Consider the following 20,817-nt stretch of genomic DNA (forward strand, 5'->3'; position numbering starts at 1 on the left):
GGAACACAGACCAAGGTCATTGCTCAGTCTTGCATACATTGGGACTGTAGAGTAAAAAGCTGCACCTCCAGAGAGGAGCAGACATTTCAGGTGACTCTAAACTGACCAGTAAGGTATTGCATTTCACGTGTCATATTCACTATAGAGCTGAGGGACCATAAGAGTCAAGCTCACTTCAACAGCATGCTGGCTTGTATTAGAACCAGTGTGGTGAGTATAACCAAGGAGGTGATCATCCCTCGGTACTATGCACTGGTGAGGCCACACCTTGAGTATTGTGTTTGGTTCTGTGCACCACAATACAAGAAAGATATTGAGGTGTTGGAGAGAAGAGTAGCTAAGCTGGTGCAGGGCCTAGACCAAAAATCTTACAAGGAGCATCTGAGGGAACTGGGATTGTTTAGTCTGGAAAAAAGGAAGCTGATGGGAGACCTTATCACACTCTAAAGCTACCTGAAGGGAAGTTTTCATGAAGTGTGTGTCGGTCTCTTTTCCCAAGTAACTAGTAATAGAGGGAATGGCCTGAAACTGCATCTGGACAGGTTTACACTCAACATTAGGAAAAACTTTTTCACTGAAAGTGTTGTCAGGCATTGGAGCAGGCTGCCCAGGGTGGTGGTTGAGTCATAACCCCTGAACACATTTAAAAGCCACGTAGATGTGGTGCCTCAGGATATGGCTTAGTGGTGGATTTGGAAGAGTAGGGTTAATGGTTGGACTCAGTGACCTTAAAGGTCACATAGAATCACTAAATGATTCTATGGCTAGCAACTGGAGAGCATTCTGTTCTACCTTCAGTTCCAGTTCATGAGTTCCTGAATCCAGTTCCAGAATCCAGTTCCTGAAGCCATTTCTGTCTGATGCTGAGAACATCATGGGACAGATGAAGTTCCAGTTAAAGCAGCAGTAAGCCCACAAATGGATATTTTATAATGAACTTTAAAAACACGTAAAAGAGACGATGCAAGTAGTTTAACCAACACAGCATAAATTGAAAATTATATAAGAGAATAATAAAAACAAACCACCAGAAAGAAGCAATATTAAAACACTGTTTAATCATAAAAACAATTTGCATTATTAGTTTATTAGGACAAGAATCTTTTCAGCACCACAGGAAGGGCACCATCAATTATTCAAAATATGAGACTTTATAGGGGGAATATATACCCGTTTTAGAAGTATTCCACTATTTCAGTAGTTTTTCATTCTTTCCTGATGAGATAATTGTGCTACAGTTTCAAAGCTAAAGATGCTGAACACCAGAATAAGACCTTCTGACTGACTTACTGTCTTGCTTACATCAGTCGTCTCTAATCCATTCTGAAGAGCATACATTTAACCCGCAAATGGATACGGTGGAACTCCTTTCACCCCCAGCCCTGTTATCTATTAAAACAGAGGAAAAAAACATTAGTGCAGTAATTCACCACTATCAGACAGATGCTTTTCTTTCACACCTAGATATGTTTCAATTTATAAAAGGACTGTCCTCCAACTTGACATCCTATTACATTTTGCACACAGCAGCTCATCACTGCCAAGAACTTCAACCTATTCCCTTTCTCTAAAGCTCAGTAATTGCAGGCCAGAGTCTATTTCCCAAACGCCTCTTCTCAGATACCACTAAGCCTTAGTTCTGCAGTTCACAATGTAACCTTCAGCATACACACACGCAGAAGAGCAAGGCCTTAGAACAATTGCCTGGGTGACATATTTTTAAAGAGATAATTTAGTTATAACTGACTAACCAGAAAGCAAATAAAAACAGATGCTTTTATCTGCCATAGATTAAGACACGGAAATATTTATACATTCTTTCCACAACAAATAGAAAATTTAAACGGTGTTGGGAAGGGCATGGACAATTTGAAGTATCAGGATTATTACAAATTTTAAACTCAAAAGTATTTTCAAATCTCTAAGTCCATTTAACACGTTTTGTCCTGCAACAGGAGCCAAAAATACAAACAACTTAACATGTATTACTGATGTTCTAACCCTTTCCCTTCTTTCCACTATTCCAACTAGTTTACTGCCTGAAAAATGAAAGAAACTAAAACCAGCTTTCTGAAGCAACAGGAAAAAGTATTATTCACCTTAAAAATCCTGCCAGCCTGTGGTTGCCGTGCAAGGTATTCTTTATCCATCCCATCAGTGGCAGAAGTCACATACATTTCTGAATAATCCTTTCCTCCAAAGCAGCAAGAAGTTGTCTTGTCAACAGGAAGTTTCACAGTCTGGAGTCTTTTCCCTGGGAAAAAAACATGCATGCCATTGCCTAATTGTCTACTTACAAAAAGAAATGTAAACAAATTATTGTGAATAACCAGCATGGAACCAGGTGTTTCACAAAAGCAGGTACCAGGGATCCCATGCTGACTTCCAGCACACAGATGAGCACCACAACAGGGAGAAATTAGATTTCTGTAAACCACATTGCTGACAATGTATCATTTGACAAGTTTCAGTTACCATCACAAACAAATCCTACTCATAATCCCAGCCTGTCCTCTAATTAAATGCTAACATTCAGGGCACAGACATCCATATCTGAGCTCATCATCTAGACTGCCCATGCAGTCAATGGAAATGGGAGACAATTCCTCACTAAAATAGGTCACATGAATCATGCCCTAGACGTGCTGACTTTCCTACTTTTAACTATGAAGAGAGCCTGGAGCAAGCAGACCTCATGCTTGTCTACTGAGGCGTACCTCGTGCTACACCTCTACTGCCTGCAGTCAAGGAAGATTTAATTCCTAGAAGTTTTTCCTAAAATTTTAACAGCCTTTCAAATCAAGCTTGCATAAAATAGGGGTCATAAGACATGTCTGAAGTTTACAAGAAACTAGTGCTGCCACAAACAATATTATGTATTTCTTATGCCAATAAAGACCGTCATAATGACAGTCAATAGACTGCCTCCAGCCTTAATCAGAAGGCTGTTGAGACACCTTACAGCAGATTTTTCTAAAGCTCCTCCTAACTCTGGGCAATAAATGTTTATATTCATCAGGCTTATTTTATTTACCTACAACTGAATTTCTCTTTCAAGAAACATGGTAAAGCACATGAATTGTCTTACAAAACATGTAATTTCCCACCTCCCTCTACTGCACATGTAAATTGTTTGGTTTCCTTAAGGGAACTAACTGTTTAGCTATGTGCTGAAACAGCAGGAGAAAACTTTGATGTTGCAAACCCCACTGCAGGGGGGGAAGTAGAAAATCTATGAGATTTTCTGTTAATTTTGGATGTTATATAAGATATACTGTATAAGCACCTTTTCCCTGGAAAAGAAAATCTCTGTCTTTAAAACTTTCTGACTCACTCAACAAGCTCAACCTGGGTTCCTTGCAGTGACATCACAGAACTGCAATGAACTGCTCAAAGCACAGACTAAACAGCCTCACCTGTACCACAATTCTAAGCAGGTCATAAACACAAGTAAAATCAGGGCCACGTTATTAAGCTGTCAGTGCAATTGGGCTTCCTGGCCCAATTTTGGCCCATCTAGTTGGGTACATTGCACCTCAAATGATAGTTTGGACTCTGCAATGGTGTGGGAAGACAGTCTGGCAGCATAAAATAAGCTACAAATGGTAGAGGACTAGAAGACATTGTCTGATCCATTGTACTTGCTAGCATGGATGTAACCAGTACATCCAGCATACAGGATTGAGAGGGATGAGTGGTGTAATTGTCTTTGCTTCACTGACAACTGTGACATGAGGGCTGGATACTTTCAATCTCTTTTAATCATAAAATAAACAAAACAACAAGTGAGCAGTGGTTACAGAGCCTCTTGCATGTAATAGCCTGGAAATATGTCTGTATGTAATAGGCCTGAGGAATCTGGAATGCTGTATAATAGGCTTATTTGGATGAAGTGAAAAAAAAAAAAGAAAAGAAAAATCAAACCTAGTGTAACAGTGTTAACATTGCCAGAAGTTATTTGCTTGTTTAACTGTTTTTTACCCAGATTTTCCAAAACACCTAGAAAATTGGGAAAGAAGACCTGTCTGTTCACATAGAATCACAGAATGCTAGGAGTTGGAAGGGACCTCAAAGGATCATCTAGTCCAACTGTCTTGCCAGAGCAGGATTACCTAGGGCAGGTCACACAGGAACCCAGGCAGGCAGGTTTTGAATGTCTCCAGAGAAGGAGAATCCACAACTTCTCTGGGCAGTCTGTTCCAGTGTTCTGTCACCCTCACAGTGAAAATGTTTTTCTTTATGTAGAACCTCCTATGGTCCAGCCTACACCCATTGGCCCTTGTCCTGTAATTGGACACCACTGAGAAGAGCCTGGCTTCATCCTCCTGACACTCCCCCTTCACATATTTACAAACATAAATGAGGTCACCTCTCAGTCTCCTCTTCTCCAAGCTAAAGACACAGCTCCCTCAGAGGCCTTTTCTCACAAGTGAGATGTTCCACTCCCTTGATCACCTTTGTGCCTCTGCACTGGACTCTTTCAGGCAATTCCCTGCCTTTGAACTGAGGAGCCCAGAACTGGATTGTTGCCTGAAACTGACATGGACCAATATGAGTTCCAAGACAGTGTTCCTGCCAACTTGCTCTAGCAACACTTTGTTGTTAAGCAATCAGCTGGCACTGGAAGATTACACGGCACCATAGTTTACACGACATCTTATAAAATGCTTCAGAGTCTACCCCAGAAACTGGCTGACATCAAGCCTGAGAGAAAATGAGTGGGAAAGACATTGAAAAGAAAAAAGATACACACTGTAGGAGAAAAGGCATGAACCCCAAAGACAAAGGGAGAAGTCAATTGTACTTGCAGAGTGCTCTCAGCAGATAACAGCCTGGAGGAAATTGTCTACAAAGCTCTGCGATGAGTAATGCCCTGGAAACGTACCTTGATGCTCTAAAATCTACCAAAAGTATTCATTCATGCTTGGTATCTATAGGCAAAATAAATTCTCTTAGATCTCATACAATCAAAGGATATAAAAATACTCTCATTTAGAAGAACCGTTAATTAGTCTTTCAGAGAGTTCTCTTCAAACCTGTCTGGGTTAGCTCCCTAAATGGTTGTAAGTCACTCATAAGCCAGTAAATCACAGATTTCAGATATTACTTCAAAATGATAGTGCAGAAAGGGCAGGTGAGCAGATATTCATGAAGAAGGTTACTCCTTTTGACACGGACACTTAACCTGCAAAACTACTTGCTACAGTTTGCTCACTGCAGTTTTATGTAAGGGGAGACAAAAGAGGTTCACAGAAGAGAAGTCCACTGACACCTACTGATACATTGTAGTCACATCCAAGTCTGAAAGACCCTGATCTGAGCAAAGTTAAGAGACCAAGAGTGCATTAGGCATGCGTACTCTGCTGTCATTTTTTCCTAGCCTCTCTGCTTCTGGACGCTAATTCCTTTTACCTTTCTCTCAAGAAAACACTTCCAAAAGGGAGAAGGAAAAGGAAAACAAGTGAAAAAAGAAAGCAGATGAAGGCCAGGAAGGAAAAAAGTAGAAACAGTGAATCAAAGAAGAAAAATGGTAGAGTCCACTGTGCCAAAAAGGTATTCAAAAGGCTGGTGGAGGTCACCAAGGAGTGCTCTTCTCATCAAAAGGTGAGCATATGGGACCAGAAACAGATTCCAGAGCTCCTTGGATCTCCCAGCTGTAGCTCCATCCTCCTAGCGTTGAGGTAGAGACAGGAGGAAGTCCCACAGGTTGGCAAAACCATGTATAGGAACAAATCAAAAAGGAAAATCACAGCTTGAGCCTCAGGTAGAAGTTCCGATGGAGTCAGAACAGAGGCTGCAGTCTGACACATTTGGTGCACGTGTGCCAGGATCTGCTGTGCCTTGCAAAGGAACCACATGCCAAAGGATGCTGGCATCCCAGAATATGAAGCTTCACAAAGTCGCAAGACTTCTATTAAGGCTAGACCTGGCTTCAAGATACCTCAAATTCAACCTAGTGCATTTGCTCCTGTGCTGCATTATGCAAATCTGTGCTGTTTCGGTTCTGCCAGAATCACTCTCCCATTTTAATCCTCTGTCTCCTTGTGGTTCAGTACCCCAGAAGTGCTTTACATGTTTTTTTTACCCAGAGTAAATCACACCACCAAAGTCCAGGTGAGATTAGCAATGAATGACAGGCCTAGACAATGGCAACATCCAAGACATTACTCAGGGCATGAGAAAAGCACTGTGAAATTCATTAAGCACTTTTTATTTTTTCAATTGCAAAACGTATTGTTTAAATAATTCTCAATAATAACAAAAATGTTGCTGGTATCAGTGTCATTTGGGATTTGTATTAACCTCAGTTCACTGCCCAGAGCAGTACACTATGGCTTAAGTCATCTTTGCTACTTCATGGCTTATTCATTTTCCTCCAGATCACCTATCAATCATGTAAACACTGATCTTAAATTTGGAGGAGGCAAGAGGATGTCAACTCAAAGAATTCACAAGTATAATAGTAATCTCCTCAGCAGGTTTACCTTTTCCAACATAGGGGCTGGGAACAAGGGAAACCTATTTACAAAGCAAACGTTTGAGAGCAGGAACATGTAACTGTTAAACAAAAGAAACCAAAATGATAAGTGTTCTAAAAAGAGCCCATATACCATTTCTGTAGGGGGAAAAAACACCACCTCTCATTCTCTGCTTTTGTTTGGTGTTTGGTTTAACACAGAATTGCAGTCTACCCTTTGCAAAGGCTTACCTGTCTCAGGGTCAAGACGAATCACTCTCCCACCACTGTAACAAGCTACCCAGAGCTTGCCTTCTGTATCAATGCACATCCCATCAGGAATGCTCTCCTCTTTTTCCAGTTTGTACATACTTCTGCGATTGCCTGCAGGGTAGAAAAATCACAACAAAACTGAGACAATTGTGAAAATTCTTATCAGTCACAGCCCAGCAGAGTTATTTGTGCTATTATTTTCAAAAGCTGTGCTGAAGTCCTGAGGTTTTTTTTTCACGTGAAAGAAATAAACTGTGTCTGGTGTCCCATTTGTTTCCTATGACAGTTGTTTCTCAGTGTGAAAGTCTGTGGATCAGTTTCTATCCATTGAAAGTATAATCTTTTTTTCTAGTGCTCTTTTATAATACATCATTCATACTCACTACCTTGAGTATTAAATGAATGGCTAAATAAATGTCATATATATTCATACAAATATTTATTTCTTCTGAAAGCAGTTTGGATTATTTCAAGCATGGGTGGCTTCCAGACAGAGAACTGAAGAGTTTTCAAACAGATTTCTGGAACATGCCAATGATTACTGTTACAACACAAAACTGACCTTCAAACATATAAACTGAGGGTTTATATAAACACAGTTAAAAAAAGCATCAACTTCAAAGGCATACTGTTCACCTTAAAACAAACAATTATATCTGAACTTTTATCAACTGTAATTAGAAAAAATTAAAGCAAACTTTCCAATGTTGTTTGGTTTATACTCTGACAATTTCAATGTTCCTCATATGTAGGATTATTTGTAATGATTTTCCTTTCTGCTCCTGGGGATTGACAGATTGCCCACAGAAAAACAGTGAGCAAGTGCAGGAGACAGAGAGGAGAACCACCCTATTTCCTAAAGAAAAAATCAGTTGTAAGATATGTCAGAAAGACTTTTAAGACAAGATGTTGCACCTAAAATTCACTATTTGGAAAATAAGTATCAAATCTGCTTGGCTGTTTTAAAGCAGAGTAGTACAGTCTGCGTACTCAAAAGCAAATTACTATTCCAAATCACTGGAAATTTTCATTTACCCAGGACTGTAGAAGCCCTTAAGGAATAAGGGCTTTTCAGTTGTTGCTTAGTTCTATCTACACAATTTTCATCTAAAAGTTTCTGTTTTAAAAACCAAAATGGTGAAAAATCTAGATAGGCTAGCCAAGGTTTTGCACGAGAGTGCAAGCTTCCTGTTACTTTGCCTACACTATCAGCAATAAGAAGCCACAGAAATCCAGCCAAGAAACATTTTGCCCTTGCAACACAGAAAGATCAGATACACGCTATATTTAGTAATAGTAGTCTAGAGTACTGGTCAAACTCTACCACTCAGTTTAAATACTTTATAATGTTACTAACAGCCTCTGACTAGTTTGAGCTAGGCACCTACACAGGTGCAGATGGATGTTAACGTGGCTTCTGTTGTTTTGTTCTAAAGAAGTTTCTGAAGAAATGCTCCTGAAGCCCTGATCATCTCTGCATAATAACCAGAGTGGAAACAAACATCACAATCTTTAGGCACAACGGATTATTTCAGAATACAACAATTCATACCAATTTTTCCAGTTTGGAGATCATAATCAAAGGCATCCACCGAGTAGGACAAGCTGTCAATGTAAAAGAAGGTTTTATGATCCAGCGACCAGTCCAGTCCATTAGAAATGTCCACCTGATCAAAGTGCTTCACCACTGAGTGATCAGAGAAGAGTGTGTACAGAGCACCCTGGTTTCTTTCCAGCACAGCAGGTCGAATCTCTTCAGCCATTGTACCTGTGCAGAGACAAAGCAGGTTCAGAGTGAATAGGCACTGCCCTAGGTTTCTTGCTAGCCACAGCAATGATGACCACACTGTCTACGTGTGCAGACAGGAGCAATGCAGGGCTTCAGAAATTCGAGGAAGAAACAGAGTTATAAAGAACTGTGGCAGAAATTATTTCTGATAAATATTTTATTCAGTCATTCAAATATTAAGAAAGATGTGGTCAGCATTTAACTTCCCACAAAACCTCTCACAGCAGCAGAAGGAAGGAACTACCTGCAGCATACCTGCAAAATACCTCCCTGCAGGATCCACTTTCCCATCATTGAATCGGTTGTTTGGTTTGTCCTTGTCCACTTCAGTAATGGTGGTTACCACCTGCTCTTTCCATTTCAAAGCAGCAAACTTGGTTCCTAGGGTGATGACATAATCCCCAGATTTCCGGAGAGCCACAGAGCTCACAGGAGCATCTAGAAAAAAAGTTGAAATGAAAAAGAGGGATGTGCTACAGAGAGATTTCTTTTCTGCCCACTTCATACGTGCAAGCAGTCACATTGAACTCAGTAAGATCACAGGCACTAGAAATAACCTACTATTTTACCAACAAAACTTGTATTTAAATACATAGAAATAGATTCTCTCACGCAAAGCAGGCATACTTGATGTATACCAAAAGTTGCTACAAAGAGAATCATCAGTTTGGGTCATATGGAACTGTGACAGTTGGAAAAGACCTCTTAAGATCACTCTCCCAACCATACAACTTTAGGGAGCTTGATGATTATTACCACTGCATCTAGGAGTGATAATTATCAGTAGCACCTGGTTCTGCTAGGTACATTTTACAGCAGGTTGTTGTGTGGAAAAATCAATTGCCACAAATGCTCTGGAGCAACTGTGTTTGTTTAGCACAGAGTTGGACATCTGTAACTAGTGGAGTCCCCCAGGGATTAGTGCTGGGTCTGGTCCTGTTCATATCTTTGTCAATGACACTGATGAGGCAACAGAGTCTGCTCAGCAAATTTGCTGATGATACCAAATTTGCTGATGATACCAAATTCGGAGGCTTGGCTGACACACCTGAAGGCTGTGCAGCCATTCAGTATGACTTGGACAGACTGAGGGCTGAGCAAAGATGAACCTAAAGAGCCTCAACAAAGGTAAGTGCAGAGTCCTGTGCCTGGGAAGGAATAATAAACTTCACCAGTACAGGTTGCGAGGTGATCTGCTAGAAAGCAGCCTTGTGGAGAAGGACCTGGGAATGATGGTGGACAACAAGCTATCCATGGAACAGCAATGTTCCCTTGTGGCCAAGAAAGCCAATGGGATCCTAGGGTGCACTAAGAGAAATGTGGTCAGCAGATCAAGGAAGGTTCTCCTCCCAGTCTACTCTGCCCTGGTGAGACCTCACCTGGAGTACTACATTCAGTTTTGGGCTCACCAGTTCAAGAGGGACAGGGATCTGCTGGATAGAGTCCAATGGAGGGCTACCAAGATGATTAAGGGTCTGGAACACTGCACTGTGAGGAGAGGCTGAGGGAGCCAGGGCTTGTTGGTCTGGTGAAGAGAAGACTTAGAGGAGATCTAATCAATATTTATAAATATATAAGGACTAGATGTCAAGAGGGAGGAGACAAACTCCTCTCAGTTGCGCCTTGTGATAGGACAAGGGGAAATTATAAACTACAGCACAGAAAGTTCCACCTCAACATGAGAAAGAACTTCTTTACTGTAAGGGTCACAGAGCACCAGAACGGGCTCTCCGGAGAGGTTGTAGAGTTTCCTTCTCTGGAGCCTTTTAAGACCCATAGGGATGTGTTCCTGTGTGACCTGTGCTAGTTTCTATGGTCCTGCTCTGGGTTGGACTCGATGATCCATGGAGGTCTCTTCCAACCCTTAACATTTTGTGATCCTGTGAGTTCCTGGGTATATCAGCCCTACATGGCCCTTCATTTATAACTCATGGTGACAGAAAGCATCTCTGTCCTGAGATATGTCACACCAGGAAGGAGAGCCACACTCTGTCATGTAGTCCAGACATGCTTCTTGCAGTACCAAAACCATACCAAAGAGTAGTAAGAGCTTTCCAAAAGTTAAAGCAAACAAAAAAAATTAGTAAGTCCTCCATGATTAATTTATGCTAACTTGACCTATTAAGCACTAAATCCTCAACTGCAGGTTATTATAAAGGAATTAGTGAAAAAGAAACAAAAAAGTCACATAAATGATTATGAAGATAGCATTTCAGTAAAAGCCTACAAACAGGTGCAATATAAGGAATAATAACTTTAAACAGGGCAATAAAGCCTGGGATAGTATTTAACACACACAGGGCTAATCACCAACTTTCTAATTTAAAACCAAAACATTTCCTGAAATTACAGCTTACAGAGGTATAATCAGGTGATAGTTTCACAAAAACTTATAATTGCCAGCAACCACCACTGCTGCCAAGAGGAGCTGCTGCTTTCTGGCTGCTTGCACTTGGCCCAGGATGTCCCTTCCCTTTTCAATCCCAGCAGATGGAAATTCAAATCCTATTTTCCCCCAACAACTGAATTGCACACCTGATTGCAAGCTCAAATCTATCAGCTCCTTCAACCAGAGAGGTGTGAGCATGCTGCTGAAGCTCCTGGTGTTCTGAACTCATCTACACTGAGCAAGTGGATTTCACTTCTCCTTCCTGTGCCATCACAGAGAGCTTGGCAGAGTCCCTGAGTGTCCTCAGCCATGCATGGCATCTGCCAAAGGAAGTAATTTTGCTGCTCTTCCAATTGCCCGTAATGATGCCAATAAAAGCATTTTTCTGCCTGCACTGGCAGCAGGGGATTTGCCAGCAGTGTCAGAACCCAGCTTCTCAGTGAAACATCTTGGGGCCACAGCCTACAAGAGTGCTTCCACGGGGAAAACAACCAGAACCTCCCACCCTTAAGCAAGCAGCACCCAGGCATTGCAGCCTGAATAACCCTGCCTGTCCCTGGAGGAGTCGGCCCTCCCAGGTGCTCCTACAGTCACAAGAACTGCTCCACGTTTTCCCAACAAGGCATCCCAGAAGGAAAGAGGATAGTGAGAAGGACACAGATATGGTGCTGTTCACTGCACAGACACAGTGTAAGTGAATGTATTGACCCTTGCACCCAGCTGTCTGCAGCCATCCAGGAGGGCTTTGCTAAGCAGCATCCACAGGAACAGATTTATTTACACCACAATTTTATGCCAATCAGAAAGCTAACCATAAAGTCTCCCCTCTGGGCATGGTTATGCATGTAATGGTGTTTCCCCTATGGAGCTGAAAAGTGCATTTGAAATTGTGGCTAAGCACTGGGATGTTGTAATTCTCTGTAAGCTTCAGTAATGAGTAACTTCTCTTTCAGTTTCCACTTTGGACATCAACCCCGCTATTCTAATCACGTGGTACTCTTTAGATGTTGAGGGTTTTTTTTGTCCTTTAATCTTCCCTAATGCACAGCTATGATTTATAACTATTTTATTACTAAGCAAACAGAAGGAAGAAAGAAAAGAAAAGAAAAGAAAAGAAAAGAAAAGAAAAGAAAAGAAAAGAAAAGAAAAGAAAAGAAAAGAAAAGAAAAGAAAAGAAAAGAAAAGAAAAGAAAAGAAAAGAAAAGAAAAGAAAAGAAAAGAAAAGAAAAGAAAAGAAAAGAAAAGAAAAGAAAAGAAAAGAAAAGAAAAGAAAAGAAAAGAAAAGAAAAGAAAAGAAAAGAAAAGAGAAAAGGGTTAAAAGGAGTAGGTAATTGAGCAACTATCTCTTCTACATCTCCAGAGAGGCTGCATGTAAAAGATTACACCTTTGAGAGCAGGTCTGAGTTGGGAAGGGGTAGTACGGAGAAGCATGCTCCCTCAACTAAGGCAAGAGGAAATATAAAGAAAATATGTTTGGATGCAACGTTTCCAAAATTAGTATCAGGCTTTCTCTCATCTTAAAATTGGTAGCTACAGTAATCTGAAGAGCAGAACAAACCCAGATCATTTTATTGCAAATAATGTGAGCAGCTTATGGGTGGGTGACAAGTATTTTTCACCAAGTGTTACTGAATATGAGAAAATAACAAATCTTAGTACTTAAACCATTTAAGAAGCTGCCTTCAGACAAACAAATTATTTAGAGTATCATATCCAGAAGTAAATCTGAAAATCCTTGTTTATGAGAGTTAACACAGCTCTTCCTTTCTGAAATAAATATTTTAAATTATTGGTACTCCAGCCAGTAATACTGTTACCTTAAAATACAACTTTTTTAATCGTTATGGGATTTTTTTTTTCTAATAATGTTATGGGCACTACTCATTCAAATCAGTAGCAAAACTCCCATAGATATGAACACTAGAGAAAGAGAATTTTGGTGACCCTTCTACTGAGACAAAGGGAGCAGAAAAGAGCAGGTAATGAACAATTTACAGGGAAGAGTAGTAGATCAAATGTAATCCAACAGCACAAATTCCTAAGAGAAGTCCTCAGTCTGACCAAGCACTGTTTAATTTAGTTTCTGTGTGAGCACAAGCCTCAGTGTCCTCCTTGGCCCAGTAAGGTCAGGTTTCCACCAGAAGATGAGCACCATCCACCATCACCTACAGCAGCCTTTGCTTGGCAGGGATGCTGTACTAAATCAGAATGCATAACTTCTAGGTTCAACAAGGCGGTTTTTGAGCTGCTCCTTACCCACAGAGATGGCCTGCACTTGCTTGCTGACAGAGCTCCAGCGACACACCTTTCTACCAGTGATGTCCACATAGAGCAAGGAGCTTTCCTTCTCGTCCCAGACGGGCGACTCCCCAATCCTGCAGCCCTCGCTGGTGATGCATTCAATCTTAATGGACGACATATCTGTGGGGGAAAATCATTCTGGTTATGTATTTCTGTCCAGCGCCTGTGTGTATAAAATCAACTCCGAGTGCTGGACAGCGTTTGTGTCTGCTTAGAGCCGCATGTTCGGTCTTGAGGGGCTTTACCGGTACAGAGTACGGAGTAGACAGCACACCGGCTGGCTCTGTGCTCCTTACTCGGACTGCCAGCTCAGTGCTAGTGAGGATCCTCACACGTCCAAGTACCTCCCGCCTAAGGCCAAGGGGAGCTGGGCTCGGCCCGCCCCGGCGCGGCGCAGAGACCAGAGGGTGCCAAGCAGCCCGCGGGTGGGTGTGCAAGCGGCCTACTGTCATGCCGAGAGGCAAATCTGGGGAGCAGGGAAAGAAATGTGTGCGCGTTTCTGTGTAAAGTAACTAAAAAAACGGGGGAGGGGAAGTAAAAGCAGGCGTGTCAAACACACACACATGAGAGAAAAGAGTAACGATACAGTCCCCGCCGGCCCTACCTGTTTCAAGCAGCGCAGCCACAGCTCCCGAACCGCCACCGCCTCCACTCTTATAGCGGGGAGGAGAAAGGGGAGGCGGCTACGCTCCGCCGGGCTGAGGGGCCGGAGGCGGCCGGATCCTGGGTGCCCTCTGCAAGAGCGAGGCCCTTGCCTCACCGGGCCGCCGTGGCCCGTGTTGGAGGAGGGGAACGGCCACCTCGCCCCATCCCTGCGGAGATCGGGCTGCGACCCCCTCCAAGTAGCGCTGTGAGGCCAAGTAGGCACAGTCTGGCACAGTCATGTCCCCAAGAACCAGGATTAACTTGACTGCGCTCCGCACCTTCCCTCTAGCCAAACTCTTGTCTCCAGCCGCCACGTTAAGTAGTCCTTTATTCAAGCGGCCTGGCCTAGCACTGCACACCAGTGACTGCACAGCACCCACTGTAGTCTTCCACTTACTGGCAGCCTGCTCATAGCTCCTGCTGCGGCTCTTAGGTGCTCCTTACAAATCATACGTGTTCCCAGGGGCAGCTGCCACCTCTCAAAGCATTTCCCTTGGCTTCTCTCTATACATACAGTAGATGCCTCCACCCCAGACTTAATTTGGCCACGTATTCATGTTGTGGTTGTATACTTGGGCAGTAATGGGCTGCATGCCCTTACCAATTTTCATGCAGGCTTCCCTCAACAGACTACTTAAGTAGTATTTATTAACTTACTGTCATATTGCTTGAGACTTATTTCACAGGCTTGCACAGCATTGCTTCAGTGCTTAGCACTGAATTTTCTCTTTCTGCCCCCACTGCAGCGTTGTACAACAAACAGCAAGATTTCATCTCAGATCTGAGGCAAACAAATTATTAGTGACTGCCAACACAGAAAACAAACATCTAGATAAAAAGTGCCACAAATCTCATTTTTTTCCCATGCATTTTACAAAAGGAAAGTAAATCCAGCGGCTAAAAAAAGAGGCGTGCAAAGCATTTATCAAGTATAGTTTAAGGAAAAGATTACTTTTTACAAAGCTCAGCCACATCTGCAGCTCTCTTGTCCTTGCACAGCATGAGGGCTTCCAGGACACAGAGACAACACAGCGGCTTACAGAGTTCAGCAGCAGGAGATACACCCTCAGCCCAGGTGGACAGCTCTTCGGCTCCTTGCTCAGTTAGGCATTTGCCAGCATGGTTTGCAGGCATCAAACAAGCTGCCTGTTGGCACACACCTTGGGACAAAATAAACAGCTTTCTGTGAGCATCAGGTTGTAACACAAACTCTGATCCCTGTCGAACGTTTTGAACTTGGGTCTTCAGTTACACGGTAGAGTATGCTGATTTTGTCTTTTCTGCAATGGCTAATCTGGACTTGCTGAAAGGTAAAGTAAGGAAGGATTTAATGTGGGGCTGCTTCCACAGGGCATATCAGCTGAGGTATTCTGCTAGCACAGGCTCACCATGGGTAAGAAAAGCACAGAAAATACAGCTGCCAAAGGTGGATTTCCCTGTCAGAATCTTCCTGTTGTTGCATTGCAGGCAAAATACTTCCTTTGTGGCCTCTGAATCAGTGATAGAGACCATACACAGCACCTTTGTCACTTTCAAAGCAGAAAGCTGGTTGCATAGCATTTATTCCATCTGGTTAGGCATACTGCACACTTCTGCTTTACAGGGAGCAGGGGAAGTGGGATCTTAACACAACCACGAAGAGCAGAATGAGCAGATTTGCAGCACAGAAGGTTCTATAAGGGTAAGTTACAGCCCTCACCCAGTCTGCAGGCTCCCTGAGCATGCCGCAAGCCATTACCCTTCTTACCAGACAGAAAACATTCAGCAGTTCTGGGGAGTGCCCCCATGTACCACAGAGCTGGAAGAAAATCCCCTCACCTGTAAGGACTGCAGGCAAGAAGGGGTGGCTGGATGATAATGACTTCAGGGGTTATAAAAAGAAAGTTTTTTTTTTTCTTATGATGGCTCCTGTAAGGTTTCAGCTGTTCTTCCCTCCTTTTATGAGGCTGATCCCATCATCTCTTCACCTTTAGAGCCATATTTGTCTTTTTTCCTTTCACCTTCATGATTTCTCTCTGTGTTAGTTGTCCTCCTTTGCTTGAAGGTGGGAGGGCTGTAGGCCTGGTACAAAGTGCAAATGCCTTATATCAGAAGTCTCTTTCTTACAACTGCCTCCAGGCACTGCAGGAAGGAAGTCTGTCAGGCTTCCTCCACAGCAGGGCAAGGTGCAGCTGAGAGCAGGGACTGTGCCAAGAGCACTGGAGCCCAAAGAGCCCCTACTTCCCTCTAAGCTTGCCCTGCTCTTACACCTATTAGGGCAAACATAGTGAGCATGTGGGAATTTGCCATTAGAAGATAATACTGCATTTGAGGAGTAGGGGGAACAAACCAAAGCAGAAAAACACACCACCCAGCAAGAAGAGAGGCAGAAATAGAAAATCAGCCACTGAAATCAGCTGGCTGGAAAGCAAGAGTTTGTCCTGACATGCACTTGTTTTCAGGTAGGTATAGGTCTTGGAATTGACTTGTGTGTTTGGATCAAGCTTTTATTTGTTAGTAAGCAACAAGTAGGTCCTGGAGGAATCAAACTGCTGAGAAGTCTCAGCTGTTCACTAGTGGGGATGATCTCGCTCATGTCTTTAAATACTTCTGGAATTTGGACATTTGCCAAAATACAGATTTTCCCTGCTTTATAAATGTCTCATTGGGAGATGGTGGCACAAGGGCATTAAATAGTAGGCTTATGCCCATTGATCAATTTATGTTACATCAAGTCTAACACTCACTGTGGTCACACTGCCATGGAATTCAATGCAAAGTGGATTAAGAATCTCAAATGGCAAATCTATTCTAAGGGTTGCACCAAACTACTGTGAACTCACATCTTAGCTGGGTTTTTCTGACAGAACCTGAAATGGTGCCCTGTACTCAGTAGTTTACTACTCAGACTAATTTCAGCATCATTTCTTATATACTGACCATAGTCTCATGAAAAAGCATCTAATCCCTAAGAGCCCAGTGCTACTGTAAGACATGCTCTATGGCCCTTCCCAGTAGGGACAGCTTCTCAGGTGTTTCATAAACACCCCTCACATGTGGACCTTCAACTTCCTTGCCATTGGAGTACCTACAAATTCCTGCCACCTTAAGCTGCCTGATACAACGTCCAGCCTGTGCCTTTCCAGCCCTCTGCTCTGCACTCAGATCAGACAGGGAACAGGGTACTTCAGTGCAAGCATTCTTCGGTGAAGCATGGTCAAGACATTTTTCGTGAATGCCTTACTCTTTGCCTCTTCACACTCCATGTGATTGGAATTTGCATTTTGCTTGGTTTAGGATAAAAGAGCTAGCATTGATATGTGGCACGGCAGCTGCAAAAGTATAGCCGCAACAGAGGCCGTGCAAGGCATCCAGGCAGCGTCTTTCACTTACCGACAGTGCTTTCAGTGTTTGCAGCTTTCAGGCACACAAGGCCTTCTTCTGGCCCAAATCAGAAGCAAACTTCAAATTAACTACAGGTTTGGGGCATCTACTCTGAACTTAATTGATCATGTTCAACCAGCCAGGTTGAGAGAGGCCTGTTCATGAGCTATTTGTAACAAATGTAAACTACAACTTGCTTACGGCCATCCACATCTCCTGGCTCATTCTGCTCTTGGCCTCTGTGCTTCCTTAACCCTGGAGAAATGTCTGGCTTGTCGTACAAAGAATAATCCGAGGAGAGGGGAGCCCCTGCTCAGTTTTAGAGATAACAGAACAATGGCTAAGCCATCCCTTTCAAAGAGAGGAAGTACTTTGGTCAGGCCTCATTCAAACAAGATGCAAATGGAGCTTAAAATGCCAGCGACGCCAATGCAGGGGTTCCCAAACTACTCAGCACCACCCTTCTGAGATAAGAAAAATGGAGCCACAAAGTAATGAAACCAGACGCCTGGTTTCAGGTGAAGTGGGTAGGCTAGTTTAATGATTTTTCCCCTCCCCCTGATATCTCATTCCCTCACTAGGGTCTGAGTTTCCAAATGTATAACCAGAGCCATTTTTCCAAATGGTATGTGACACATTTTCGGTTTATAGGTGCTACTCCAGAGGATTCTTTGTGGTTGCTGAGCCCACAGAAAATAACATCATCTCGGTCACAAGCTCAAGAGCTGTCAGATGACCAGGACATTTCTTGAAGGTCTCTTCCTTAATACATTTCTGTTGTGCTAGATTTTAAGCTCTTCCTCAGGACACGTCCCCCAATTTGGCCAGCAGAACGCAGACCTGTTGCCAAATTCTGTCAAAGTACACTCTCTGTCTCTTTTGCTTTTCCCCCAGGGTGAGGAAGGGTGGGGCAGCACCTGGGGAAAAAAAACAACAGAAACCATAAAAATGTTAAGGAGGATTAAGCCAAAAGAAACGTAAAGGTGTCATTACATTACAGAGCCTACCCAGAGATTTAAAACAATGTCTCAGATAAGGCAGCCTAGGCGAGGCAGATACCCAGCCTCAGGGCTGCTGAGAAAGCAATGGGAAGGCAAGGAAGGTCTGCCCAGCCTGAAACAAAAGAAGACTCCCAGAGAAAAGGCAGGGCCAGGTAGATTCAGGAGACAGTCTCAGCCAAAAGACTAGTGGAAAAAATTATCGGGAAGGTGTACTCACAGAGGCAGAGAAACTAAGGGGCAAATATCTGAGGCTGCTTCTCCTTACACAACAATAACATTAACTTATGCAAGGTTGTCTACAGAGAGGTTAACGTGAGGAACAGAAACAGGCATGCATAGCTGCTATTTTCAAACAACTCATCCAACTGCTATGTAACATTTTCTTTCAGAAATCTGTGCATGCAGCCACATTAATCCACTTCTGTCACACCCCATCAGGAATCCAGCAGTTGACAGATGCACTTACTTGGTTAGGAGTGGACCTCAGGAGCAGGTATCCCAGGACGGACTCTGCAAGATGGGGATGCTGCAGAATTGCACCTCTGAAGAGGCAAAAGTCAGTTCAGCCATGACATTGGCATAAAGGAAGACTCAGTAATAGCAGGGCACCTCTCATGAACAGAGAAGTCTCGGAGTCTTCACTTCTTCCTAAAGAAGTTGCATTGAGACACTCCATTGTTTTCCACCTCTGCCCGTCTCTTGCATGCCAAGCTCCCAGGTTGTGCAAGCAGCTTCCTTTTGCTCATTAATTCACATCAAAAGCATGTTTTCCCAATAGATGTGTCAATTCCCTGCAGTGCTAAACCTCTACAAGCACTGGGATCATCAAAACTCACAACGATGAAAACGACTGGTTTCATGGGATTATCTTTGCAGCATTCAGAGGCAGGCTTTGAACACTTGGGAATGCTTGGTTCCTCCCAGGTATCAGATGCACATCATCTGCTTGCACACAGCCAGGGAATCTGGGCCTAGCCATCAGTGAGGTACCACATCAAAACCAAGTAATCATTTCAGGCTTGTTTTTAGGAATTAAATATTTGCAATTCCTCCTATGGTTTGGGACTCATGGTGGGAAAAAATAATCTACAAATAACATACACAGGTTATAGCTGAGAAACATTTCTATTTGGAGAGACAAATGCAGAATTGATGGTGTTGGGAATCACCACACAGCCCCTCTCAGTGCTTGCGAGACCTTGGCCTCAGTTCCTGTCAACAAGTAACCACACATACTTTCTGGTCAAGACTCTACAAACCAACAGCAGCTCCTTCCAATATAATGGGGATACCAATTTCCTTCCTTGACCCTGTCTTTCTCACATCCCAGCAAAAAGCAGGCTGGACTTGCAAAGGGGCTGAGAGGCTGCCAATCAGAAAGTCACAAGAAGGAAATCTGTTGCAAAAATGCCTTTAGGGAAGGAGGAACCCTGGTGCTGAAAAAACAATTGACAATCCAATCACTTGTTGCTTCTTCCTCCCCTCTTCTGTATACATCTTTACTGCCTTTTCCCTTCGGTCTTCTTTTCAGTCGAGGGAACTCACCCAGCACCCCTCCAGGTTCTGCTCCTGGCCTGCTTGTGGCCAACTGCTCACTACTCTTGCCCTCACGCTATAGCACAAGCACACTGACCTTGCTCCTCAACTCATGACTTGCACTGTCTCATTCACTGCAGGCAGGACAGTCACTGCTGCTCCCATCCATAGTTTGCAAGTGCCCTGTCCCTCTTGAGTGCTGCCAGCTACTGAGCTGATCAGAGCAGGAGTGATGCTACTGGATTGGCTCTGCAGCTACATCTGCTCCTTTCTCTTAGTTTTCCAATACAGTTCCTCACAGCCTCCTCCTAGAGAAGTGGATGTGATATGGTAACGCATCTGTGCGGTGCGTGAGGAACTGGCTGACAGGCTGCACCCAGAGGGTGGTGGTAAATAGCTTTTTCAAATCAGCAATCTGATATAAGTGGGGTCCCCTAGAGATCAATACTGGGACTGATGCTCTTCAGTATCTTCATTAGCAATCTGGATGACAGCATCGAATGCATTCTGTTGAAATTTTCTGATGACACCAGATTGAATGGGGAAGCAGACACTTCAGAACATGAGAGCCACCCTGCAGGAAGACCTAGATAGGCTGGAAAAGTTAATTAAGAACCTGATGAAGTTCAACAAGTACAAGTGTAAGGTCTTACAGCTGGGAGAATGTAACAGCCTGAAAAGGGTCCAGAGAAGGGTTACACAGATGATTAAAGGACTGCAAAGCCTGCCATGTGAGGAAATGATGAGAGAACTGGGTTTGTTCAGCCTTGAGAAAAGCAAGTTTAGGGGGGACCTTTGCATTGTGTTCCAGTATTTTAACATGCGGCTACAAGGAAGATGGAAACTCCCTTTTTACAAGGAGTCACGTGGAAAAGATGAGGGGTAACAGGTACAAGTTACTCTTGGGAAGGTTCCAGTTAGACACAAAAGGAGTATTTTTCACAAGAACAATCAGCCATTGGGATAAAACTGGTGAGATTTGAGATTCAGCTGGAAAAGGTCCTGGGTCATCTTACCTATACTCTACTTTTGCCAAGAAAGGTTGGACCAGATGATCCTTGAG

At 43.2% G+C, this 20,817-nt stretch overlaps 1 protein-coding gene across 1 annotated transcript; it reads right to left on the reverse strand.

Moving 5' to 3' along the window:
• Nucleotides 1-1,038: 1,038 nt before the first annotated feature.
• Nucleotides 1,039-13,327, reverse strand: LOC135175680 (regucalcin). Its single transcript, XM_064144017.1, has 6 exons — nucleotides 13,165-13,327; nucleotides 8,775-8,957; nucleotides 8,283-8,498; nucleotides 6,710-6,841; nucleotides 2,100-2,254; nucleotides 1,039-1,389 (listed from the first exon to the last, which is right to left on the reverse strand). Exons 1-6 carry the CDS (start codon nucleotides 13,325-13,327, stop codon nucleotides 1,339-1,341), a joined length of 900 nt encoding a protein of 299 aa, XP_064000087.1. The 3' UTR covers nucleotides 1,039-1,338.
• Nucleotides 13,328-20,817: the final 7,490 nt, after the last annotated feature.

This window comes from Pogoniulus pusillus, chromosome 5, assembly GCF_015220805.1.
Source record: "Pogoniulus pusillus isolate bPogPus1 chromosome 5, bPogPus1.pri, whole genome shotgun sequence".
NCBI lineage: Eukaryota > Metazoa > Chordata > Aves > Piciformes > Lybiidae > Pogoniulus > Pogoniulus pusillus.

What these genes read in the sequence shown, in the direction of transcription:
- LOC135175680 (XM_064144017.1), bottom strand. Translation starts at nt 13,327, where the DNA reads ATGTCGTCCATTAAGATTGAATGCATCACCAGCGAGGGCTGCAGGATT. An exon ending in TGCAGGGAGGTATTTTGCAG is followed by an intron (nt 8,499 to 8,774) that starts GTATGCTGCAGG and finishes GTCTCTGCACAG; the next exon opens with GTACAATGGCTGAAGAGATT. An exon ending in AGGCTGGCAGGATTTTTAAG is followed by an intron (nt 1,390 to 2,099) that starts GTGAATAATACT and finishes CTGTTTTAATAG; the next exon opens with ATAACAGGGCTGGGGGTGAA.